Source organism: Bacillus rossius, chromosome 14, assembly GCF_032445375.1.
Source record: "Bacillus rossius redtenbacheri isolate Brsri chromosome 14, Brsri_v3, whole genome shotgun sequence".
Taxonomy (NCBI): Eukaryota; Metazoa; Arthropoda; class Insecta; order Phasmatodea; family Bacillidae; genus Bacillus; species Bacillus rossius.
Genome location: NC_086341.1, coordinates 11,989,081 through 12,016,809, shown reverse-complemented (window position 1 = coordinate 12,016,809; position 27,729 = coordinate 11,989,081). Strand labels below are relative to the sequence as shown.

The 27,729-nt window shown below is 39.1% G+C and overlaps 2 protein-coding genes across 2 annotated transcripts in view; one reads left to right on the top strand and one right to left on the bottom strand.

Moving 5' to 3' along the window:
• Positions 1-23,647, top strand: LOC134539004 (transmembrane protease serine 9-like). Its single transcript, XM_063380667.1, has 10 exons — positions 1-7; positions 99-242; positions 3,928-4,060; positions 4,855-4,991; positions 6,084-6,203; positions 8,486-8,724; positions 11,458-11,639; positions 12,900-13,120; positions 15,395-15,564; positions 23,453-23,647. The coding sequence occupies exons 1-10, from the start codon at positions 1-3 to the stop codon at positions 23,624-23,626; spliced, it is 1,527 nt and encodes a 508-aa protein (XP_063236737.1). The 3' UTR covers positions 23,627-23,647.
• Positions 23,648-24,874: 1,227 nt separating this feature from the next.
• The window catches only part of LOC134539150 (cofilin/actin-depolymerizing factor homolog), a 36,283-nt gene continuing 33,428 nt past the window's right edge, over positions 24,875-27,729 (bottom strand). Inside the window, exon 5 of the mRNA XM_063380908.1 lies at positions 24,875-25,881. Within this exon, the coding sequence (XP_063236978.1) occupies positions 25,813-25,881 (69 nt within the window). The 3' untranslated portion in view covers positions 24,875-25,812. The remainder of the gene's footprint in view (positions 25,882-27,729) is intronic.

Sequence of the window (27,729 nt, the reverse complement as noted above, 5' to 3'; positions counted from 1 at the left end):
ATGGAACGTGGGGGCCATGGTATCAATATGAAAACAGTGTGCGCTATTCGCTCTGAACTGCAGTTCAGGCATGAGCGTAACACCGTTGCTTTCGGCAGAGTTCTGGCAATGGCAGCTCCCGTGGGGGGGCCAAGCCTGCAGGCCGGGAGCCGTCTGCACGACGCAAGCGCAGTGCGTGGCGAGCGGCGGAACTGCGCTCGGATACTGCACCCTCGCCTTCTACACTGGCGTGTGCTGCATCAGTAAGTACACAGTTTTGACCAAGGGGGAAAGGAGAGAGAATAACTCAGTAGGTTTTTTGATGTGTAAACATCTTAGCTTTTTCTAGATATACAGCATTAGGTAAAAGCAGAGATAAGAAAATACGAAGCATTAGCTGTCAGACGTGAAGTCTTTTTTCCTCCAAACTATTTTTTTAATCTGATTTTCACATACAAATATGGCGGACGTTATTTAATATTCGTATCAGCTGTTCTAGCCGGCTTTTATTAACGACTATAGTTAAGCTGGTCGAAAAAAAATTATATCCTAATATTACTGGTTAACATGTTTACATATTTTAAAGGTCCAAAACGAATATTCATGACACAAATATAATGATATGAGTTGACATTTTTCTCCAATTTAACCTCCAATACAGGTACGACAGATACATTATTGTAAACAAACTGCCGCCATATTGGTATGTGTAGTACACCTTTTGACTCCAACCCCTTTGACAAGAATCGGACCTTAAGCTGGGTTTACGATTGATTTCCTTAAGAATTATAATTTAACATCGAGCACACGATTAAGTCAAAACTACATTTTCCAGTTTATGATTGACATAGAAGTCGTTAATTGTAACCAATCACAGCACAAAACACATGGTCGGCCATTGTTCGAAACGGAGAAGCAGGTTTGAAATAGGTTATTGACAAATGGGATATCTATTTTTCAAAATTGTTGACGATTACAAATGACAAATATACGAATTCTAACCCAAAATACTGCCTCGCTCGGTCCAATAATAAGACATAAACTTCCGGTTGAAAGGTTCCGGTTTGTTGTGATTGGTCGCTTCCCTTTAAGTCTTAACGAAAAATATAAAATATAACCATTTCTGTTAAGTTTTAAGTCATCATATGGTTCGCACATGACCCGTCAAAATTCACACACGACAATCATAAACCATTCCACTAGTTTACATAGAGTCAAATGGTAAGTACACGACTAAGTCTTAAGTCTTAATTCTTAATTTTCAATCGTAAACCCACCTTTACACTCCATCTATATAATTCACTAATCTCTGAGTAGAAGTTATTTAGTGAATGGAACGGAAATGTGAAACCATGGTGCTGCCATCTGTGACAGATGGCACTAACCAAAGTACACGAAGCCAAAGGTAAATTTTATAGTTTTAACTGTTTAATGAATTTTAACAAGATGGACAGATTTTTAATACAATTCATTGTATAAAATAATGTTAAAAGGCTAGGGTTAAGTATTTTTTTTAAGTCTTTTTTCGTTTTTATCGGAGCCATTTAATTATATAGTTTAAATTTTTTATCTGCTAACCAACTGATTCAACAGTCAATGTAGCTGCTCCGGCAGTGAATTCTAGTGGTGGGTGAAGAAACTAAAGAGCGATTCGCGTCAAGAAATTTAGTTGAAAACGCAGTTTTCTTAAATTTATAATGCTCAGCATTATTTGAAAGTATTCTATGTTAAATTTAGTGTCCAAGTTTCATATTATAAGTGTGTTTGCACCATGGGAACACATGAATGTGCTCCTTACCTAAGTTAGATGTTACACATCTCTGGCGAGTAGGCTACTAAACGATTTGCGCTTTTTTATTGGTTTATGGAAAACATGGAAACTGACACCAGGATGGGTGGAGCGGTATTCCAGCCTGGATTCCCTCGAATGTGTTTTTTCCATAGCAGCGCCTCACTCGGTTTCGTATTTCGTAACTTAATTCACCATTGATACGCGTGAATGTAAGACTGTCAGCTTATGCAATCAGTAAGAAAATAAATGTGGTTCATACCGGACATATTTGTTTTGTATTTATCCAGGTCCTCAAAACATAGTTGATGAGTTCGGGAAATTAAAATTTTCATCCATTAACATTTCCTAAGCTATGGTAACCATCGTTAACAGGTGCAATTTATGTTTCATCGCAAACCGTTCTGATCATGCACTCAGCTCTATATTTATCGATATCGCTATAGACATTCATAAATTTTGTTTTTGCTCGCCAAAGTCAGGTATCATTTGATATATATTCTTACATTCAATATGTTACATTTCAAGCCTAGCCGATTTGAACACTCATAAATACTATACGACTCTCTCCCCTGACAATTCGATTCTGATTTAAAACATTATTTTGAACATACTACATTGCTGGTTTACACTGTGTGTCACTGCGAAAACCTGAAGAATGGTTAAAAAAAATTGGTTGTCTGTAAAGTCGGTTTACGGACGATAGTTTAACGTGACAACGTCATAACAAAACATTGATGAAATGATTGCATACTTTTATGAATAAAATTGAATCATTTTTATTTAATTATCACTATTTTGTATGGAAACAAAGAAGGAGTGAAATGAAATCTACAATTTAATTGATAAATTTACTTTATTTGCACTCATTAATTCAAATATGTTTATTACTTTAACGAAGAGATTATTTTAACTATAACTTTTATACATGTTTGCTATTTAACTTCTTCCAATCTGTGTTATTCTGTTAAGAATAGGACGATGATAGGAAAAGTAGGACACGAATGGGAGTGTTTCAAGGATGATGTGAAGGAAAATGGCTTACTCAACACCAAGATGCAGTCAAAAATAATATATTTGCGCCACGGACTCTGCAGCAATGCTAGGAGGAACGGGTTAGCAAAGAGCAATGAAAATGTTACATTGAAATGCATGAAAACAGAATTACGCCACGGACTCGGTCGCAATGCTAGGAGGTTCAGGTTAGCAAAGAGCAATATAAAATGAGCGTGACGGGACACAGCGAAACGGGACAATGTGCGTAACGGGACACTTTTTCGTGCGTGCAGCCGGCGTTCATCGATTTATTAGACGTTGTCATGTCAAAAAAACACAAACACACCGAAAACAAGCCAAAATCAGCCGATGTCAAATGTTAAATGAGTAACTTATAGACAGCACCCAGAATTCAGTGGAAGTAATTAGAACAATATCACAGCACAGACGAACAAAGTGGGCTGACAACAACGAGACAGTTGCGAAAAAGAACAGTGAACACAGGCAAACAACAACCTTGGACAACACAGTGACAAACAGAAAGTAACCAACGATGAAATTATACAGATATTCTGGCAACAAAACGACGACAGCAAAAAACGAATACAGTAGGTTTCCTTAGACAAAACAGTTCGTTAATTTCGGGAGCTGAGATCCAACAATGGCGTATGTCCAAAATAATGTTATTTATCAACTTTCCCCATTGCAAGAATAATTCAACAAACTTAATTCGGTTCTCATCAACAAGAAACAGTTTCAACGAACGACCACGCGACTGAGAATCAACTTACAGCTTTTTTTTTTAAGTGAAACTTCTAATGCGACTTCCAACAAGGTTGCGTTAAACGTTTAACGCTACCATGGAGAAAGCACTGTTGCGTTAAACATTCAACGCTCCTGGGGAGAGGGAATAGAAAGAGACAGAGCGAGAGTGAATGCGTGGCACTCGAACGCATGCGCGTAGTATACCTGTTACAGGCCAGCGCGAGCGTTAGCAACGAGTAGCGTCCAATATTCCAATGCAAGAGGGAGAGAGAAAGAAAGATACACAAAGGTAGATCCCAAGCACATGCGCGTGGTATTCTTGCTATGCAGCGAAGTACACAGTGAAGTTTCACTTCTTCCGCGCGGAGGGACTCCACGCACTATTTTTTTTTTTCCAGAGTACGAGGACTGCGGTCGAATCGCAAACGGTCGAGTGGCCTACTTCCGAAACCCTCGCTACCCGTCGGCTGACCAACGCGCCATGAACTGTGTCTTCTCGCTGGCCGTAGCTAACACCTCTTGTGGAGTAAGGTAAGCACGTGTACAGGAGGTACCGTATGTTTCGGGATCAACTTTTACTCCCCAATGTAGAAATTTTGGGTCTTAAACAGCTCAGTTTCACGCAGAGTCTTGAGAAGAAAGTTCGTCTAAGATTACAGTGGATTCCAAGCCACGTCCCAAATGACTTCTTGCTAAAAAAAAATTGAGATATGGTGTTTTTTTTTATCAAGCACGCGACCCTTGCCACGTGAGTGATGCTTCAGCTATTATGGCCACTGAGACTTACTTGTCTTTTATCCATGAATCTCCAAGTTCGTGGTCGAGGTACCAATTGTGTTTATGAGGGAGCAGGTTCATCTTTGATCATCTTTCCAAGCCGATACAGGCTGTACGTCGTTCTTATGCTGCAGGTTTACCTGTCGTAGAGTTATATCGGTACTCCTTTCTTGTTCCCCATCATTGCCATTCTATTAAGGATTAATTTAATGTAATATCCAGACATTTCGTTACAACACTGAATGTTGCCACCTCAGCACTAATTTGAGGCACTTATCATGTGAATTGAGTAAACGAATAGATGTAAGAATATTATAAAATTTTACAATTGAGTTTGTGTGTAAGCAGATTTTCTGCTCAACAAACAAAAAGAATAATAAAAAAATAAAAAAATAATTTATGGAAAGAAATTTTATGGTTTTCAGCTCTGTAAGTGGGCACAGCATAACAATGTTCTGTAATGTATATATGAAGATGGTCTTTTTTTTTTCTTTTGGGGCCTTGTCATTAGTATGTTGGTGATTTACTTAAACACTTGTGTTTGGTAGGGTGGACTTCTTGGAAGCAGTTTTCGCTCCGTCAATCGATGATGGCTGTTATCAAGACATTGTGACTATACTCAACTTGGATCAACGGTTTACAGGTTTTAATACCCCATTTTGTGGCCTGCTACAGGGATTTTCCAGTAAGTACTGCTTGTCAGGATAATCTTCAAGTGAAGCAGGTTTTATAAACTACATTCCTCAAATCATAATCTTTTGATAAATTTGACTAACAGAAAAATAGAGAATATTATTTTAGGCTTGTTTATACCACTCTTTGGTTGTGTGACAAATTTTCGAAGGCTGACTGGTTTCAATAGAATAAATGTGTTAGTCATTCCCAAGAGGTTAACATTATTCAGTGAAAAAATGTAATAACAAAATGACTGAACAATACAAACTTTACTAACACTATCTACGTAGTAAGTATAAACTGTAAGACTGATATTAACAAAGATAATTATAAATAAATTTTAAAAATTAATAGTGTGTGTACTGGGGTACTGCATCTTTTTGTACCAGGGAGTATGACTAAAAGATCGACCCACATACTGTCAAAAAGTACATATTCGCCTCTGTTGCTGGCATGATCTGTAACAATTAGGTTTTAAGTGCCAATTTTCATTGCACCACAGTGTAGGAAGGTTGTGTTTTTTAAATTTCACAATATGTTTTTTTTTTAATTTAACTTGTAATTTATTAAAAATTATCACGTATAACCCTGCTACCAGCTAGCTATTCCTCTTTCCCTGGAAAAAAAACGGGAATATTTTCCAGTTTTTTGTATTAGATGTAAAATTTTGAAATATCAAGCAAGCAAGTACAGCTCCAAGGGCAAGGCAGTAGGGGCGATAGTCCCCCTCCCCCTTCTAATTTAGTTTATATATATATATTTATTATAGTGTATATTCATATTTCCTTTCACACTAATTGCCTCAGTAAACCAAACAATCTAAATGTGGGCCATGAAAATAACAGGCTTCCTCTGGGAGTATAAATATACAGAATGAGCCTGAGAAAATTGAAAAATGAAAACTTTTGCAACTGAGTTCTTCTTTGTACGATAGCCCCACCCGAAAATCCTCCCTGAGACCTCTCCTGATAGCAAGTACTTTTACGGGATTCGCAAAGTATACCAGTTGTGTTTTGCTAGCTTGAACTGCACATCCACGTGCATACTTATTTATATGCTCACTCCGATTTTTTTTTATAGATTGTAATTTTGGTGTTTGCAGCAGTGCTTGCGATACAAGGGCGCAGCACACTACAAGTGGTCGTGACAATCCAAAATACCCGCGGAAGCATTTGGAACATAAGACTGACTCAAATAAGCTGTCAGCAGGCCTTTCTGCAAGGTACTTAAATCATTCACAATATGATCCACTCACGCATCGGTCTGGTTTCTTTGAAGAGTTTGCTTGACTATGTATTCATATTAACATTATTTATTTAGTTTATATTTACTCTTTTATGTCTCACCAAAAGCGAGGGACAATGTGATGATACATCAACTACACATGTCCATAGGTAGGAAACCATTCCATTAATACACCACCTAATGTATCAGATACACCTCAGATACTGAACATTTATTTAATAAAAACTTTTAAATTTTTCTGCAGCATTACATAAATGTGTCTGAAAAATTGTTAATGTTGGGTTTTAAGCTATTTGAGGGGGGCGGGGGGGGGGAATTTAATTTTTTTTATGTTCCTGATTTGGGTTGTGTGTTTGTTTCTAATGTTAATATGCCTTCATGGTATTATGACTGTAATTTCACAATGGCATAATAAACATTTACTACACTAGCTACAAAATATTATAAAAATTATATTTTTAAAGGTTTCTGTGAAATTTGTAATGTATTTCGTTATCAGGCTCATTTAAAAAATTATGAGTAGTTTTTTAAACCACGCATCACCACATTAAAAACTACAAGTCGTTTAACAACCAAAGCAGGTTTCTCACGAAGTTAAGCCTTCTAATTGTCGTATCGATTTGAAACTTTGCAAGTGTGTGTAATCCGGATCACAAATCAATAATTTGGTACCATCGAACTGATCTGATGATGGGGCCAAGGAGGTGGATAGTGGAACTCTTCAGTGGCTGCTAGTAAATCCCTTACGTTTTGGTCTGTTACTGAAAAAAGCGTGTATTTTAAATCTATAAGTTATCGACTTTTTAGTATGTAACTGATAAAAACACGTTCTTTTTATTTTTTTTAAATGTAATAATTTATTATAAAGACATTTGCTGACTTATCAGTTTACGTAATTTTGAGTGTGTTGTAGCCGCATGCACTGATTGTTAGTGAAGTCCAGTGATTGGTCAGTTAGCGGAAGCTCTAGCGACTTAAAACTGGGCCACCCAATCATCACAATACATCTTCGCAGCTATTAAATCCCTATTTTTTTTCCAATGTCCCGTCAAACCTAAATTATTCTGAAATCAGAACTGGAGGTTGAGGGACCGCATTCCACGGCCTGGTGCTCCTTCGCGGGCCTCGGGGTTCTATGCCAAGCCTATAGCCATCCGGCCCTTAGGCCCGCCATCATGGCGATGATGAGATCCCTGTCAGCCAGTCAGCAATAGAGCTGTAGCAAACCATATGTATTCGGTACTGAGTAACGGGTGCGCCATCTAGTACCGAGTAACGAAACGTTACACACGGCTGCATTTCGTTACTCGCATTTTTCGTATTTTTTACGCATGCGCGCGCATATTCGATGAATTTACGTTACAAAGAACGATGTTTGTTTATTAAGTAAAGTATAATTTGGCAATACGTCGTCCAAGTTCTTTACTGTTTATTAAAGGTATTGTGTGTGTAGACAAAGTTTGAGATTGGAACAGAAACAACGTAAGAAAGTATTTTTTTAATAATTAGAAAAATGTATGTTTTTGTTTTTTATTATCGCGTATTTTCACGTTTGTTTTTGTTCTTATCTTAAAAGAGATAATATTAAAAAGCCGTTCTAAAAAGATTTAATTGTTTCTTGGTTAGCAAAAACTGTTAATTATCAAATATTGTTAATTTTTTATATTCTATTTATTATTATTTACGCGACGTCATACTGTACGCGTATGCAATACGACTCGATTTGTTGCTGCAACATAACATTGCATGTTATGCGGCATCAGAAGTAACGAGTAACGTAACGATACGATAGTAACGAGTACCAGTGGCGTAGCCAGGATTTGTGTATGGGGGGGTGTTAGGAAGCATGCCCCCCACCCCCACCCCCGTATGGAAGCGGGGGGATCCGGGGGGGTCCTCCCCCGGGAAAATTTGGATTTTAAGGTGTAAAATAGTGCTATTTTAGCAGTTTTCGGTACTTAAATTTAAATATTGTAATGGTAAAAATTTTAGTAATTTTAATATGAAATTTGTTTGAGTGATGATTAAGAAATTAATTAAAGATTTGGTGCTAAGGGGGGGGGGGGGGGGGGTTGAACCCCTAACCCCCCCCCCCCCCTTGGCTAGGCCCCAGACGAGTACTAATTGTTATAGTAACGAATACATACGGGTACGCTTTTTTTTTTTTTTTTTCGTTACTTTTACACCTCTAGTCAGCCAACGACTGCCGGGGATCGCTTCGTTAAGCGAGTATTCTGAGCCATAGTACGCTGGTTCCAGAGGAAGACGCTTGTGGCATACCTAACGCCGCCGGCGTGGAGGAGGTGGACGTCGCAAGCGACCGGAAAGTCCTCAACAACCGGTTCCTCGAGGACATGAACAGCTCACTGGCGGGGAGACCGAGCGGAACGACAGACGTCCCTGGTGCTCCTGGAAAGTTGACACCAACTCGGACGGCGAAAGGGAGATTCAGAAATCCTCAATTGTCGAACTCTTTACACTTTTCCGAGTTTTCTCAGGTAAGAACAACATTGGCGTAGCTGTATTCATAAAGTTGGGGGGAGGGGGGGGGGGGACAAATAATGATTTTGATGTCATGTAAACCCATTTCCCTCTAACTAAGACGGGGGGTCCAGGGGTCCTCCACCGGAAAATTTTGATTTTAAAAGTGCAAAATAGCGCATTTTAAGCAGTTTTTTTTGTATATAACCATTGGATACATCGATGTTAAAATTATTATTGTTTTCTTAAGATAAAATTTGAGAGTGAAGAAATTACAAATAAAGTTGGGCAGAATAATATTATAAAATAAAAATATCACGCTCTAGAAAGTTGGGGGGGGGGGGGGACAGTCCCGTCCACCCAAAAAGTTCAGGGGGACACGCCCCCCCTGTCCCCCCCCCCCCCCCCGGTTCCAGCGCCCTTGAAGAACAAGACAATAATACGCAAGCTAAATGTTTCCGTTAGAAAGAATACAAAACTATTAAGACAATAATTGTAGTCTCCTGCATCAGTGTTGATAGATATCCAGAATCTATAATTAAGTTGTCGGGAATGGTCAAGGAGAGTTTATCTTGTTCACGATAATGATATTTCATGCGGTGCGTGTTGCGTATAAAATGGGAAGAGAGAAATTCAGCCCCTTAAACTCCTCATTCGATCTGTAACTACCTGCATGGGAAAAAAAATTATTATACCTAATTGGTTGTAGTTTCGCATCTCTTAATATAATCAGACTATGGCAAACCTTAAACAAAAATACATTACACTTGCCCTACAGTGCAAAAATATTTAATGAATATTACAAACTGAATGTATAGAAAAATTAAAAATAGCAGAGATTAAATGCTTCCCACCCATGCTCTTAGACCTAATTACAAAGCAATATAATAATAAAAAAACTGGGAAAATCCTGAAATATTACTTTTACATGGATGGAAATTTTGAACTTAAAGACTGTCAGGGTACATGACTGGTACAGGTCACAGGTCCCAGGTTCGATTCCTGAAAATGGGAGGTTTTTTTTTCATATATATAATTTTAAATTCTTTGAGAGGTTAAAAAGGGCATTTAAGTAGGTAAAGTGTTGGTAATACTCGGATATCGCGTGTTTTTAGAACGGAAAGAAAAAAATCGGAAAACATTTTCTCGCACACTACACAGGTCCCTAAATTTACCCTGAAAGGATGGTCTCTTAATTCTTACTAGTTCGTGAAAAATAACAGTTCAAATTTTTCATTACAATTCCAGTGTTCTCACACTGCCGCCGCCATTAATTGTTTACCCGCGATCGTGTATATTTTTTGTTTAGCACAACTGTAGCCAACTACGGAGAATTAAAATTAAAAAGATTCTTCCATTTCTTATAGTGAAGTTTATCCCTGGATACTGAAGGCTTGATCCCGTTGGTACATGATGCTTGCTGTTTTAGTTCAGTACATCAGAAGATCCCGTATATTATAAATGATTTAATAACTAATTATGATCGTAATCGAATATTTTTTTTTCAACCTGCAATTATAATTCTTTCTTATTTCACGATTTATTTAATGTGCTGGTAATTTGCAGTGGAATTGTCAATGCGAGGGTAACGAATACTTGTCAACAGGGCCGGATTTAGGGGAGGGCAACCAGGGCGAAAGCCCCGGGGCCTCCACAAACGGAGGGCCCCCACAAATCCTTTGATATTCTTTTTTCGCTGTTTTACCTTTACCTACAGTACTTTGTACATACATGATTATATTATTGTTAAATATTAACAGAAATATTCATTAACACTAAAATTCAATTTCATATAATTCTTGTCTCCGATTATATTTATGTATGTTTTTTAAATACTAAAAGAATCTACTTGATTTCACAATATTTTATTTATTGGAAAACTCGACTGAAAAAAATTGTTCATTTTATTTGGAAAATAATTTGGGGCCAGGGGGCCTCCGCTCCTCTGTTGCCCCGAGGCCTCCAGACTAAATCCGGCCCTGATTGTCAAGTATGTGATCGCTAGAGACCCATGAATTTCGCGTATTCATTTCGTGTTATGCTGAAATTCACAAATAATTATACCTTAGTGCTTCTTCTGTCATCGGTTCTCTGTTAATCTTGGAGGACTGAGGGCCAATTAGAGACCCTCACTCGTAGGAATGTCGAATCACAGGCGGCCCAGTCGAGACGACTCACAAGTCGGCAGCCGATGAACAGTTGGCATTTGCCCGAGTGTGTAGAGGATATTGGAGTCTATCCTGGAGGCCATTGAACCCGCGAAATTCACGGGTCTCTAGCTGATCGCATGCCCTCAGTTACGGCTTTGAATATATATACTGTATAGAAGTCGCGAGTGGATAGGATTTACTCTACGTTTTTCAGAAGCGTATGATGAGCAGCTTGGGAACTTCACCGCTGCAGTGCGCTGCCGTAACGCCCTGTATCGTCTTAGTTGTTATTTACACGTTAGAGCGCAGCGCTGTCGCCCGCTGTCATTCCCCGCACCCCTCATCTATCATTCACTGCAGCTCAACGTCGTTCAACGGGAGGGGGAAGGGGTGTTTGAAGAGTTCGACACTTGTCCGTTAGGGACCACCACAAGTCGATGCCCTAGAGATGGTGGCGATTGCGGCGGTGAATTAACCAACTACCTCAAAACCGTATTAGAAATTTTAACCTGGGCTAGCGACTTCTATACAGTATATATATTCAAAGGTTACGGGAAGGGGCCATGAGGTGACGGCTGGGTGGCGCAACTGCTCCCCCAGGACGGGCAGTCGCCGCTGCGGTCGGCAAGGCCCGCGGAATCGGAGAAGATCCTGGGCGGGGCCGAGAGCAGACCGCACCAGTTCCCGTGGATGGCCGTCCTGCTGTTGGACGGTTCTCTGCACTGCGGGGGCTCGCTCCTCAGCAGGCTGTGGGTGCTCACCGCCGCCCATTGCGTTGCCCTGTGAGTGACGCCCTTTTTTGACGTGACGTCTAATAAATCGATGAATGCCGGCTGCACGCACGAAAAAGGATGACTCATTGTCCCGTTACGCTCATTGTACGCTTGCGCCGCATCTACCTCTCTTACACTCGATTGGAACAACCATCGATCTGACTTTTTTCGAGGCAAATTAAACTTGAAACACTCCCATTCGTTTCCTACTTTTCCTATCATCGTCCTATCCTTAAACAGAATGACACATATTGGAAGAAGTTAAATAGCAAATATGTATAAAAGTTATAGTTAAAATTATCTCTTCGTTAAAGTAATAAACGTATTTGAATGAATGAGTGCAAATAAGAGTAAATTTATCAATTAAATTGTAGATTTCATTTCACTCCTTCTTTGTATCCATACAAAATAAAATGATTAAATAACATTTTTTTAAAATTTGATTTTACACATAAAAAACAATACAGTAATCTCAAATTACATTGCTCGTTAGTAGACAGATATATGGTCTTTTATTTAGTATATTTCCGTCATCGCTCGCTTAACTAACCCCGACGCAATGGACGATAAACGCTTAAATGTTTCAACCGTACCCAGTCTACCCTACATACCAAACATAATGGTGTGCAAAATAAAACTTTATAATAGTGAAACAACCCCAGAATAAACTCGGTAGACGAGTTTTAATATACATGAGATAACTGACATTAGAATAATTATAATACATATTCTCTTTTATTGACATGACTTTTAAAGTGGTTTAAGCAGTCCAGGGTCGAACAAGCAAGATGATCACCCAGGCCCTAAGATAGCCCTTTTATTACAGATGCCCCTGCAATATTAACATATATAATAATAAATTAGCAAAACCATCATCAAAGTTCAAGTTCTAGGGTGACTTAAAAACATTTTTAAAGAGTTAATTTTTCAAATATTCCAAGGAAGGGCACCTGCAACTCCTTTTTTTTCTGGAGACTCTTCTACACCCTCAGGCCCCAGTATGGCCTTTATCAAAATTATGAGGGCCGTGCAAAGTAAATTGCGCAGAGTCCTGCCAAGTAAATAGCTCAGAGCCCCGCAAAGTCTAGAGTCACCATTGGGTTTGAGTCTGGTGGTAAATAACATAACATGGCATAAAACCACTGGTATGTAATAATACGAAATTTATGGATGCACTTATAATAGTTACACTTGCCCGCGAATCTTGCCCCATGAGTCCACATTTAACAGATTTAAGGGTGATTTGATGGTGGTGTGTTTCTGCGCCAGGACCAGCAGCTTGGTGCCCGCGATCGCAAGGCTGCAGGTGGCGCTAGGGGTGCACAACATCAGCGACCCGACGGATCCAAGACAGGTGGTGAGGTTCGTCTCGAATATCGTACGCCACCCCGAGTACAACGGAGGCAACAACGACATCGCCCTCGTCAGGCTGAGCGAGGCAGTGCGCTACAACAGCGCAGTGCGACCGATCTGCCTGCCGCGGGATCCAGGTTAGTATGCCATATTTGGAGCTTTTCAAGATGGAATCTGATAAGTCTGATACGTTAGGAAGTTGGATCACATTTCCAACCTTTTCCACTGGAATAGAGAGGCAGTAGCATGATTAGAACAGACAAGGTAAGAGGTTTCTGTTGATGTTCACCATTGTCTTCTGCAGTATAGAGGTGAAAGGACCAAACACAACCTAGTCCTGAACCTCGGAAGTTTTTAAAATCCCAGACATGGTCAGAAATCTAACCTCGGACCTCTAAATCATGAGCCAAAAATTCTAACCATTGAGGTCTCATGCGAAATGTGGAGGCATGGCAGATGTCTCGCGGTAGCATTGCTGTTAAAAGCTGTGGTCTAACACCATCTCTCTCAGCAAGAGCAACCTCCTATAGAGAGGTGAGTCGTGGACTGTTCGGCCCATGTGGCATACCAAAGGAACATCACCCATACTGGAGAACGATACTTTGCAGCCTAACCTGAGCACTCAGATACCCATGTGTTGCGGGCCTATGGAATTGCCCCTCACTAGGCTAAAGACACTCTCTTAAGGATAATGATTATATGAAAATAGTATTCACACATCAGGTAGAAGTCATGTCCAGCTTGAATGTAGCACCTACATTCTAACCATTGAGGCAACAGATATTGATGCAGGCTGGTCTACTGCGAAATCCAGACATGGCTAATGTCTCTTAGTAGTGATTCTGTTAACTTTTGTACAAATACAACTGCACAAACACTTTTCACTCTTCGGTAGAACACTCTTGGATGATTACTATGGCACTTGCTCTCAGCCCGAAACACTTTGGCTGGCATGCATTCATGCTGATGATTTACTTGAAAAAGAAACTCTACCTCGGTGAGGTGGAGAAACTAAGAAGGGAAGGTACAGACCTCCACTCAAAAAGCACACAGCAGGTTGCGTGCGAAGATCCAGTAATTATATAAAAAAAGTTAAAACTTAATTTAAATAACTATGGCATTTACTACTGATCAGTTTAAACAAGTAATTGATGGGAGCAAGGCTGGAGCCAGAACCACAGGGATGCTTCTTTCTTCCATGGGAGCAGAAGTAGTGTCAACATGAAAACTAATTTAAATACGAGATACCTACTGTCACTCTCGGTATAGCTGTAAAATAACGCACAAATACACTTGAATTAATGATACTGTCTATCTTGCTAATCAAAGTCTTGAAAGAATATATTTAAAAACACAACACTGACAGCTAAAGGCTATGACATCACAAGATGCGCTCCTACAGCAGCGGACGAGACCCAGACTTTGCGTACTACCCAGGGCAGTACCATGTCAATTTGATTCACGGGAATAACGCTGTGTATGTATACATAAAAAGGAATATCAATGCACATTAATTCCTTTGATTCACATCTGTTGCCTCAATTCACATAATCTGCATTTTTATGCACCATCACCTGGAGTCGTGTATTCGATGTCTGGGATGATCCTTTTACTTTTGATTCAGTTCCCCCGGATTGGAGTGGGGGATTATATTAGTTCTACGTCCAACCAATTGCTGTTTTTGTATGTCGTCAGCCCCAGTGTGGTTCATTATGATTGTAGGTGTCAAAATCTAAAATGATAAAGGCTGCCTGCTACCTGTGATACACTTTGCTCTAGCTCCATAGGGCCCTGGTTACTACATTTGTTGACATCGAAATGCTCTAAATACTGCAGCGAGAGATGCAAAATAAGTTTTTTTATTCACACTGCCTTTTTACACACACACCATACATGTAAAATATGTACGTGATAGTTCTGCTACACATGAAATTATCCAAAATATATATTTTTAGGTCCCAACGGCAGTAACGCTTGACAAGTGAGTTGATAAGAGTCGCTCAGCACCATAAGTTGAGCATTAACTGTAAGTTGGTCTCAGTGGTACCTACTAAATCGTTGTACTAGGTTAGAAGATGTTAAGGTCTTACATATTCCGAACAGGTGTATGCATGTTTGAGTAAGTAAATACTCATTCTGTTTATCATGTTTGAGAATAATATGCATCAGCCAAGGCATGTATGTTCTAAAACAGTTTTTACATAGAAAATTTTTATCGAAGGATGTCAAATAATATGTTTTATTAATCAAAGAAATTTCAATGCTAAAGTTACCGAAATATTGTACCATTAACCAACATCATAAAATTACAGAAATTAATCCCAAACTTTTGTGCTGTGCTGTTTTAAATGTCTCGCGAGTACATATAGGAAATACGTTCGCAGGTAGGACATATGACGACGCTGTGGCAGTGATGGCGGGCTGGGGCAGCACGGCCACAGCCAAGAGCTCTGATGTGCTGCTGTTTGCACCCATCGTGGTCCTAAACAACTCTTTCTGCGCATCGGCGTGGAAGGCGCTCGGCGTGGAGATTCAAGGCAGCATGGTGTGCGCGGGCCTCGGCAGCTCAGCAACATGTCTGGTAAGACTCTGCCATCAGCCGGGATTTCGGGTGCGATTCCCGCGGCGAGTCTAAGGAGCTGTACGTGAAAATTGGGGGTGTTTTCCGGGAGGGCACCAGGCTAGCTCTGTCGTCTAACCGTGAGTGGGTCGATCGGCCCCAGCAGTCCTTTAGACTCTGTAGCTCGACTTGGAAAGTAGCGACGGCCGGGTTAATTCCTGCACCGTAGAAAAAACCGACCCGGAGTCGCGTGGGGAGTTTTGTTGAAAAAGGTATTTGGTGATGACTATAGTTACCAGTCGTGGAGAATCGGAGAGACAAAAATTGAAGTCTCCCCACGGTACGCGCACGTCCGCTCCGGGCCGTGAGTTGATCAGAACTGCTGAGAGGTTGGCGTGCGGAGAGGGAGAATTCCTCCGCTCGTTTGATCTGGGTGGAGACTTGGCGAGGGGTGCGTTCCGCCAGCAGGAGCTAGTACTGCGGGCTGAGGCCGGGCTAATGGCCTTCGGTCGGTACGTCAGCTCTATGGGAAATTTAATTTTGGGGGAGAACATAGACTCGATATATATGCTGAGTCTTGTCTTCTGACAATAGGTCTATCAAAAGTTATGATTTTACAACATAAGTGCTTATTTTTATAATGTATAATATGACACGAATATTAACCATCATATTTTCAAATAACCCACTACATATTTGAGGGGAAAAACTTTTTTTATTGAGATAACGAGTGTGTGCACACCCAAACTCTAAAGTAAAATTTATTTGCTACGCATTCGGATATTATTTACAATTTAATTCATTTCAATATAATTTAATCTGTTGAACAATACATCACTACTAAAATCTCTAGAGATCCTTTGGTAGGTACGCCGGTGACTGTTGATATTGCTGCAGGCTAACCAGCTGTCGTGTTGGGCACAGCATGAGAACTGAATGCAGGAGTTAGAACTTCATAATTACATAGTTACTAGGTGAAGTATTTTTTTACATGCTTTATATTAGCTTCACCTGTATGCTTGTTTGTCTGTCTGTCCATCTGTAACTCTTTCGACTAAGAGTGAGTGACTCATCACTGTAAAACGTCCCACCAATTTAATTATGTTCGTTAGCCGAGCGGTCTAAGGCGCGCGACTTCTGTGACATCAGCTTTCGGATTCAGCGATCGTGGGTTCTACTCCCGGCCACGCCGGAAAAAAAAATGTCCCCCCCCCCCCCCCCGGTAAATTCTAAGATTATATCCATACATTAAATGTAAATGATTCGGAGAGACTTTACCATTTCTTTGTGACGTTGCAACTCCAAATAGTTATCTCAGATGGTAATAGGTAGTGTCGGTAACTCATTTCCCTATGATAATTATACATAAATATAGTTTAAAAAACTAAAGAAACATGCTTTTAAAGATTATTAAACTAAAAAGTTAAAAATAATTTTAAAATTTAATTTATGACAATAGCATATAAGCAATACTAGTATAAATGAGAAAAAAGCATGGGGTGCTTAATATACAAAAAATATGGCACAAAGCACTTCAAGCTTTTTTCTCATTTATACTAGTATTGCTTATATACTATTGTCATAAATTAAATTCTAAAATTATTTTTAACTTTTTAGTTTAATAATCTTTAAAAGCATGTTTCTTTAGTTTTCTAAACTATATTTAATTCAGTTCATCATCTGCATCATATTGGCTATGCACACTAAACATTGGCTGAAGTGCAGTGTTTGTATTGTGGAAATAGATTTAAATGGCTGGATTTTACAGAAGTATTGGTGTTTAACGATGGAGATTCTAATTCACACATACTATCAACAAATGTAGTCAAGAACCACTTTTGCAATACTTCGGCAGTGTCGGCGACCCGAAACTTCGCTGGTAGATCGAGGTCCTAGTCCTGGATTACTCGGCAGGGGAGTAGCCAGTGACGACATTCTGGTGGTGGCAGAGGCAATAGAGTAGCCATGAGAGGACGTTCCACATTGTGTCGTTTTCACCCAGACGGAGTTGCAAATGGACATTGATGGCTTGGTTGCAGCGCTCCATTGTGTTCGCCCTTGATTGGTATGTTGGGGTTTTGTGGTTTTCCACCTAGCATCTGCAGTCTGCATTCCAAAGCTGTTCTATGAACTACGCGCCATTATTGGCCCTCAGGACCTGAGGAAATCTGTACCGTGGGAACACCTCGGTGTCAAGGAGCATGGCAATGGTTTTAGCACGTACATTTGAGATGGCGAATGCCTCCTCCCAAAGTGTGAACTTTTCGGTGACAACCACTAGCAATCATATTTCGAGCGAAGTGCGGGGATAGAACAATATGACGTCGAAGGTGATGGTGTGGATGGAATTGTGAAATTGCCTGAAACGTTGTTGTTCCACCCCGTCGGTGCGACGGGCTTTCTGCTTCTGGCGAAGCTGACAGGTACCTACATACATGGCTGCGAAAGTCGCGTGCGACACCTAACCAGTAAAATCACTGCCACATGACACCCTTGGTCCCTGGGTGTTCTGCTAAGTCGTGTTCGTGGTCGAATCTCAAGGCGGACTATTGCATAAAGCATGTTAGAATATCACGGTGGCCTATTGCATGGAAGGGTGTACATGGTTGCACTACGAGCAAATTTCCATGGGCACCATGCTCTCGATTATCTCGTCTAGACTGCACCGATGGTGGGGAAGGGGGAGATATTGCAACCTGCACGAACTGAGGTCTGCCAGGTATTACTGTTGACATGTTGGACGACCAGCATTCAGAAAACAGGAGTGGCTAGAATTGCCTGTGTAGAGGGGGTGGGGGGATTCCTCAGTGTTCAGCATCGCTGATGGCAGGCATGTCTGCATTTTCGTACTGGTTGCTGGAGGGGAGCAGGTATTTCATCCCCGATTGTCAAACATACCCTCATGGGCGCAAATCTGTATGATTTCCAGGGGGGGCCCGTGAATTCTGTGGTTTAAGAATTTTGCGCTAGAGGTCAACCGAAACAAGTCTTCTCTGGATGATAAGCTCGTATGTTATACACTTTATTTTTACGTAAGTGATATTAACAATAAAGCAGAGCAACATATGTTTTAGTAATTATTAATTAATGACATGTTTGAATAATTTGCTAACCTTAATACATAAAATATCCATGAAAAAATCTATAAAAATAATATACGTGAATATAATGCAAATAGATAACACCCCACCCATACATTACCATTTTCCAAAAGTGTTTATTCTAATTTCAGATCTTGAAGCAAAATCTTTACCTAATTCATGTAAACTAAGTTCATCCAAACGACACAACAAATACTAAAAACATAGTAAAATAAATATTTAAGGGGGCTCCCATGCAACCAACGTGATTTTTTTGTTCGTTTTTGCTCGATATTGAAAACGGCAACAGGTAGACACTTGAAATATTCACAGAATATTAAGTTATATATTTACTTTAAAAATAAATGATTAAATTAAAATAAAGCAAATATTTAAGGAGGGCTCCCATACAACAAACGTGAAAACAGAATAAAATTTCACAAATGATGTGTTTCTTTTGCCGCTATAACAAGAAATACTAAAACAGAATAAAATAAATATTTAAGTGGGGCTCCCATACAACAGACATGATATTTTTTGCCGTTTTTATAGATAATGGTACGGAACCCTTCGTGCGCGAGTTCGACTCGCACTTTGTCGGGTTTTTTATGCCACATCACATAATTACTGCGATTCAAATGCTGTTCGTGAAATTCATTGTTCACAGTTTTTGATGCGCCCTAAAAACCCAAAGCGCCAAATCTAATAAACGGATCAACATCAAATGAACGATCGAAACATATTAAAACCCTTAAAGACTATTTTATTTAGTAAAGGCATCAACCAGATAAAAAAGAAAAAAAACTTAATGACACAAATGAAAAATCTCTGAGATAGAAGTATGAAATTTATCCTACAGCTAATTGAACCAAATCCATTTATCAGCTTATATTTAGTATAATCAGTATTTGGCAGTGAATTATTTAGTTAAAATATGCCGCTTGATTAGTTATTAAAATCACGAGTTTGCTTCCTTATTAACTTAAATACGGATATGTAACGTTTAAATACTTCTTTCTCACTCTTACTTCTGTTTACTCGTGCAAAGTTGCAGTTATCAAATAACAAATGTTATGAAGTGATTATCGGCCATGAATTGTGAAAATTATCGTTTGATAATAAAAGGGGAGCGATTTTAAATTCCATATTGACGAGGAAAAAAATTATTCCCTGTATATTCATTCGCATTTAACGTACAGAGCAGCTAACCTTAGAGAATGGAGATGAGCTAAAAAAATTCCAGAAAATGGTATATAAGTTTCAGTTCGTAAAAAAACTCAATTCTGCTATAATTACTGTCAAAGTATTAAGTTGGTTATTTACTGGAAAAAATAACTTTACATAATCACTTAAATAAAATATATTACCTAAATAATAGTCACTACTTATAAAACAATCAAGCTTACCAGGTGAGAATCAGATTCTGTTTTCCGTTTCTTCAGAGTCACGAACTTATCCATGTTGATGTTTGCCAAGAAAGCAGAAGACTGGCGCACATGAGAGCAAAACCACTTTAAAAACAGACTACCTGAAACCTATAATACTGTCGTTTCAGGGCACAAGGTAGTGTGGGTAACAATGGGGAGGAAATGCTAACGGAACCTTACCCTAGCTTCGTCCTTTGGAATGAACGGTTTCTAGGAATTAAGGGTTTCAAAGTTCTCACTGGAAAACTCAATGCCATGGCTTTCGCAGAAGGGGCAAGGGAAAATAACTACGGAACTCGAAGGTAGGAATGTAAAGCATGTCAAAGTGTCTGTCGTCGTCGTAAATAATAATATAATATATATATATATATATGTTGTGAACACCATTAACTTTAAAATCACGAAGTGGCCCCCCCCCCCCCAAGGAGGGGCCCATTAATTCCAGGGGGGGCCCGGGCCCCCTGGCCCCCCCGGGATCTACGCCCATGACAGTGGGGTCCTGGTGGCGAGACAGCTTGCTAATTCTCTCTCCCTAGGGCGTGCTTCACCCAGTTTTGGAGCTTCAGTTTAATGCACAAGACAGGGTAAAGATCTGATATTTACCATCGGGCTCAATGAACACGTTCTTTGTCACCTGCATTGACATTTGCCAGTTGTCAGAACATAAGTCGAGGGTTGTAAATACAATGGCATTGCCCAAGCCCATCAAGGCCTCATCCACAATGATCTGCAGTGTTGGAAACTGACTGACACTGTTCAGGGGACAAAAAGGGTGCTCAGAAACCCATGGTTCCATCATTCTTGGCAGCTAGGGCGATGCACGAGTTATATGCACTATCACAGGGCTTGATGACACCATCTTTTGTTAACCTGCTCCAAGATCATCCCTTGCTCGTGGAAACTATCCACAGGTCTTACCCTCTATTGCAACGAAAAATTAAGGACTTTTTAAGAACCCCTATACTTCACTGCTTTCACCACTATAAAAGGTATAAAACTAATTGCAATATCAAAAAACAACCTCCCAAGGGGAAAAAAGTTAAGTCAATGCCCAAACAATAATTTCATTGGTTAGCTCAAATCTTACACAGACCCATAGGCCTCTATTGTCAATAATTATCTCCGAAACCTTAAACACAATTATAGGCACTAGCCAAAATTTGAAGACCTAACATTTAATTTGATTAAATTTTTATTTGCTTTTTAAGTTCAAGGTAACATAGTAAAAAAAAAAAAACCATTTTCAGATTAAAGGTAAGATACAAAAAAAATAGTTCAAAATGTTTTCACATATAAACTAATCACTTGGCCCAAAATTCACCAACTGTATTGCACATGTGCAACGCATTGTTTTTTAAGTCGGAAACAAAAGAACATTAAAATTCCAGCATTAATCCATTACTTACATGTTATCAGAATTTATTAAGACGTTTTTAAGGATTATTAGTTAAATACATGTGGCTTGCCGCTGTCTACACCAGCAGCCATCAGTCCTCGTTCAGGGTGACAGAGACCCGCAACCGGTCATCTAACATAGTGAGCTGTCTCAGTGCGTCATATATTTTCTTGGGTGCAGGAAAGGGGGTTTAGATGGTGTAGAGGGCAGAACTGTAGGTCCTACACCCCCCGTCGCCCATTTCAAGCTGGTTGCTACTGTTGATGTCTTGGGCAGTCCTGATGCCAATTGTACGTACTTTACAAGCATCCAAGGCAGCATAGCAGTGGTCGACGTCGGAACCAGATTGCGTTTTTTTTTTGCCACTTTGGGGTGGCATTATGGCATCACATTATTAGGGCCTTTATTCACTAGTGTCTCCAATTTGGAGTGTGGGTGTACTGAGCTGTTGTCTGGGAGTGGTCAAGATTGCCCACTGCTCCAGAAGTTGCTACAGTATATCTTGAGGTAGGGTTGTAACTTCCCGCACCCTCATCCAGCAAAGTTCGCTCCGGCACTTCCCCAAGGACTATGCTACGATAAGGCTGCTACCACTGCCCGCAACAAATAGCGCTATCGACTCCATGTCATTCTGAGCCTGTCCATAGAAGCAGGTCTTGCCACTCAGAACTGCTTGGCAGTCATTAAAGCGCTGCGCAAGACACCGCTGCTAAACTTATGAACGAGCCCACTGAACTCTCCAGCATCGCTGCCCCTGTGGCAATCCACACAACATGCGCCTACAGACGCACTACCAACCTTGTAAGCATGTATCAGTCTTTAAAGTTCGGCAACGGTGGCTTCTGGCTTCAAAACCCAGGGCCAATGTGGTTACTCGAACAGCCTCTACACATCACTTTCCCTCCATCTCTGTGTGTATGTGGCACCCGCTAGGTTCATCTCTTCAGTTTACATGTCCTTTTAGTGCCTATGTGGCAATTTACCGTAACTATCTCGGTGTCGCTCACATCACGCAAAACACCCTCAGCTATTTCTTGTTCCACCCCACTGCAACTGGGTGGAGCACACATGCTGGTATTCAACAGCCATAGTGACACCTTTAAGTGACTGAGCCTGCAATTTTCCAAGCTCAATAGCAAGTTACAAGTTTGCAATTATGTGACACCCACATTTAATTTCTGTAAAAAATTATAACATTATATCCAGGTAAATAAATATGGTGTAACACAAAAAACTAGAGAACCCTCATCTTATAACCATGGCCACTTTGATGTAAAAGATTTCTTAAAATACTTAAGTAAACATTCCACCCTCTACTCACAGAACTCATCTGACCACTGCCATACAGTGAACTACTACTTACTTTAATGTTAAACATATGTTCTGTGTATGCACACAAGCACTGATAGGTATATCTGTGAAGATTCAAAATAAGCTATTTTTTACTGATTAAACATGGCAATTAAAAAATTTGTTGCACAAAGTTTTCCCTTTAAGATTGTAAAAGCTCAACTATTTAAGCATTAAAATGTTTTTGCTACTCAAATTCCTGTCAAAATGATTTAAAAACCTGGCAATCAATATAATTCAGACACCTCCCAAACAGGTGGTTACAATATTATCATGAGAAGTGTGCGACTACCCTCTTCGGTTATAGCTCAAGTAACTAGAAAGCTACCGTTTAGTTTTAGAAGTGGTAGAAGTCTGCACAAATATTTAACATGGCACACTACTACTAGCTCGCTGTAGGAAAGGTTTTGGATGGAGATTAAAAACTGACAAAAACTAGCTTCTACAGCGCACCTTATGTTCCCCCCTCCCTTCTTTTTGACAAAGAATTTCCGTCACTCCCCTCTCTGTCGCAAAGAAGTAGGGGGGGGGGGGGGGGGGGGACCTAAGCTGCGCAGTAGAAGCTAGTTTTCGTCAGTTTTTAATCTCCATCAGAACCTTTCCTACAGCGAGTTAGTAGTACTTGGTCGTGAATTTTTCCCCCCCTTGTGCCACAGGGAGACAGCGGGGGACCACTGATGGTGAAGCGAGGGGACGGCCTCTACGCCACAGTAGGCATCACCAGCTTCGGGGCGCCACCCGCATGCGGCAGCCCCACTTACCCGGACGTGTGGACCAGGGTCTCCTCGTTCCTCGCCTGGATCGCACTCGCGCTTGTCGAGACCGCGTGACACGCCCTGCGAATCCAGTCAAGATTTCCTTTTCCTACCACGAGTGGCCGAGGACCTTCACATCCCCCTGCTCCTGATATGATGCTGTCAGGAGCAAGGGGAGAAAAAAATTGGGTTATAAATTACCCAAACCTCCCCCGAATGTCACGATACAGATCTACAGTTTGTTTCTGCATTCACTTTGTCGGGATATTTTCTCCATAGTAATCTTTTTTTTACTACAATACGTGTAAGCTGCACTTATTAGGCTGCCAAGTAAAATACAGTAAATGAAAACAAACCAGTACCACTAACATTTTGCAGATGCCATCTAGCCGTCGTGGAAACTGCGGAAATGCCGCTGAGTGGAAGGAAAGATCAAGAAGACTTAGCAGTTGCAGGCAATGCAACATGGAAATTGCACTTTAATAAAAAAGCTCGTGTTTGGTTCAACAGGGGGAGGGGGGGGGGAATCACTTTCTTTTTTTAAGTGCTACATAAACTGTTATTTCTAGAAATAACTAAGCATTTAACTGTTTTCAAACCTACACGTGCGTCCACATAGGTGGTATGTAAAACCATTACCAATACTGAAATGGAATAATGCCATTTATTTACAACTAGAATAGCTTCTAGATTGGGTCAGAACTTCCCAAACAAAAAATATTTCAGATGGCTTCAAAATATAATATTAACTCAATGAAAACTTTTAAGGTTCCTGCAACATTGCACTAAAGTTAATGTTCAAATCATTCTCATTTAAATTCTTGACAGCAAACATTTTATCACCACCAGAATAATGATGTTCTGATTAAAAGGGGAGGGGTGGGACTGTTTATTTCCTTAGTTTAATACTAAAAAAAGTTACTTATTTTGAATAACATTAAAATTTTCTACACATTTCAGATAAATGTTGCAAATCACTTGATTCTATGACGTTTGCATCTACACACTACATAGGTTATTCTTAATTTCTCCTTAAGTTTAACCCCCCAATATAAACAATGATACAGAATTTATTACATTTCGCATCAAGTTTTAGTCATCTATCACAATACAAATTAATTAGAATAAAACTCAGAAACTTGTAAATGCAAACATTCTTCTGAAGTCTTCACTAAACCATTTATGAGATTCAGAAAGACCAAGATAAGTTATTTTATACATTTTATGAAATCTATAAACATTATAGGACTTCAATTCTCAGCACCAATGTTATTTGATAGCTATACAACTTAATACAGCGTACAACTTTGAGCAGTTAAAATGTTTCTTTTTCTTCCAAATTTATTTTATTCAGTGAAAATAATAAGTTGAGTACTAAAAGCGTAATACAGCATCTGACTCATACATTAAGTAGGCCTCTTTATAATACATAAGTCAAACTTGCAAAATAGAAATTTAAAAAATCTGTAAAATATTATGCTACAGTCATCTTAAAATATATTCAACTGTGCACAAAACAAAGTCAGTCCATAAATAACTTGAAATACAAATCATAGCCACAGATGTAAAGCATTATTACAAATTAACTGCAGGTAACCTACAAAATGTGGCTAAATTAAAAATCCAAACCATTTACAAATGAGTACAGGGGCATTTTGTTGCTCAGAAATCGATTAAGCATGCAATTTATTTACACAATATAATTATTGCAAACATTCATAATCCAAGACAGCACATGACAATTTTTAAATACAGTCGCACTGTTGCACACAATGCCGCCAACATTAAAAGATACCAATACGCAATTTACATTATTATTTGAATTCTAAACGACATCATCAAACAAATGAACACTCAAAAAAATTTCATTAGAAATTAATTTAATGTATACTGATCACATGATCTACAGAAATGATACATTTTTATTTCATTTCATAGATAACTTCATACGGAGTTTGGTATTCCTCATAATATTAAAATTAGGAAATAGGTTTTTTTTGTATATGAAATTACAATGACAAGAATTACAGACTTAAACCAGTGGTTGGTGCCACCAGAATGTCTGCGAAAAGTACTGTTCAGTTCTTTACATAATTTTTTTTTTGTTGCATCACTCTTTATTACCATACTTAACATAATGAAACTCAAGTGGCGAGAGAGAGAGCAGCTTCCCCGCGTACCAATGAGACTAGCAAGCCTAGTCTTCCCGTGGGCCAGAAAGATTGGAGCAAATCCTCGAGCCTCGAATGCTCGGGCGCACCTTACTGCCGGTCGGTGGCTCGCAACTTCTCTTCCACAGCCTCCTGAGATGCTTCAGACAGGTCTGTTGCCTGGAAGAGAACACCAACGTTCACTGGTAACTCCACGTTGCACTTACAACATCTCCTGCATTTTCCATGTTTCACAGAAATCTATAGTAATATTATAAAGCTGAAGAGTGTTTGTTTGTTTGAACGCGCTAATCTCAGGAACCACTGGTCCGATTTAAAAAACTCTTTCAGTGTTGGATAGTACATTTATCGAGGAAGGCTATATTATATTATCAATAACATTAGGGATCCTTACTAAAAGTCCAATTTAGAATCAAATGCATTGGAGGGGGTTAGATACAACATGCAGTACACGTACAAAGTGTGTGTTGACAATGCCGCAGGCGCTAGAAGTTTATTTCCTATTGCCTATTAACATTGTTGCCACGCACTAGATGCCTTATCATTCTTAATTTTTCCATACAAGTAAAAAACACCCGTGTGATATTAACAACGAAGCAATCGGTAGATAGAGATAAATATATATTTAGAGACATGGATAGATTATTTGTATATGTGTAACTACTTCAAACATATTACAAAACAAAACTGAATGAGGCATTGTAATGCATGCCGAGCATTAGCTAGATAATGGAATCTTTTCAATATTAGTAATCCCTTATTTTTCAATATTGCTTTATAGAGTCTAGATTACATACAGACCAGGTAAATAACTATAAACTGGCAGAACTACGTCTATCGGGATCTGAAAGTGATATAAATTATTTTGCACACTTGACATTCAAATTAAGAAGACAATTACTAACTACATCTGATATCTGAACAGTTCCCCTTCACCCTGTGTTCAGCCCGGGCAACGCTGGGTACTGCAGCTAGTAATTATTTAAAATTGTTTTTCACATTAAAAAACATTAACATTTTTTGAAGGAAAAAAGTTTTTTCCGTCTTTGTGAGATGAATAACAATGTCCTAAAAAAACATTCTTTCAAAATGAAATCTGTGTGTTTTTTTATTCAACTGTAATATTAAAAATGTGGTTATGGTTCATGCACAATGTGATATCTTTATAGTTTCTTTTTAGTAAAATTTTTTTATAGTCATTGATTGTAAAAATATAAGCTTGTAATTACTTATAGACTGAAAAATTAATGTGCTCCTATGTTTAGTAAAATAAGTTGTTTTGTTGAACTTTTATGATTTTTAAACTGCCTATAACTGTAAATTGAACTATTAATAGCTTGTTATAATAATGATATTCTGCTGAGTCAGTAAAGATACAGCTTTTTATTACCTTGTGTACACATGAAAGACTATTAGACTATTTTAGAAAGAAAAAAAAAAGCAGCTTTGGGGACTTGACAGAAGTGAAAACTCAAAACTTTTTTTTAAATGTGTAATATGACATTTATATGTCTAATGTACAAAGAAAATTATTTTGGTATTATATCAGTACGATGTCAGCATTATATTTATCCTTACATCATTTTTTAGTCACAACAGATGTCTGTGGTATGTCCAAATTACATAAAAATTCATTACCTAGCTACGACTTACCAGTGATGTCAGACCTAGATCATGTGTTCACTGGGCAATGCACAGTATACACAAATTGAACTTTTAACTTCACTTAGTCTGGCGCAAAACGTCACTAGCATGTTAGTGAAGTGAACCCACGAGTTTTGCCCTTACCAAAAATTACTCAATGCGGCTAAGAAAGTTTTCACTTCAAATTTCTTTTTACAAATATTTTTAATTGATGACAGTTTTAAGAAAAGTATTGTGTAACTAATTGAAAAGAAACTGCAGTATTCTTATGCATGTGCAAGCAGGGTTGGAGAAACCAGGTTTTTTTAATTGCAATAGTTATATTAGTTCTCAGCACGTTCAAATGAGAGCCATACAACATCT

What these genes read in the sequence shown, in the direction of transcription:
- LOC134539004 (XM_063380667.1), top strand. An exon ending in CACTGGCGTGTGCTGCATCA is followed by an intron (nt 243 to 3,927) that starts GTAAGTACACAG and finishes TTTTTTTTCCAG; the next exon opens with AGTACGAGGACTGCGGTCGA. An exon ending in GCCGCCCATTGCGTTGCCCT is followed by an intron (nt 11,640 to 12,899) that starts GTGAGTGACGCC and finishes TTTCTGCGCCAG; the next exon opens with GACCAGCAGCTTGGTGCCCG.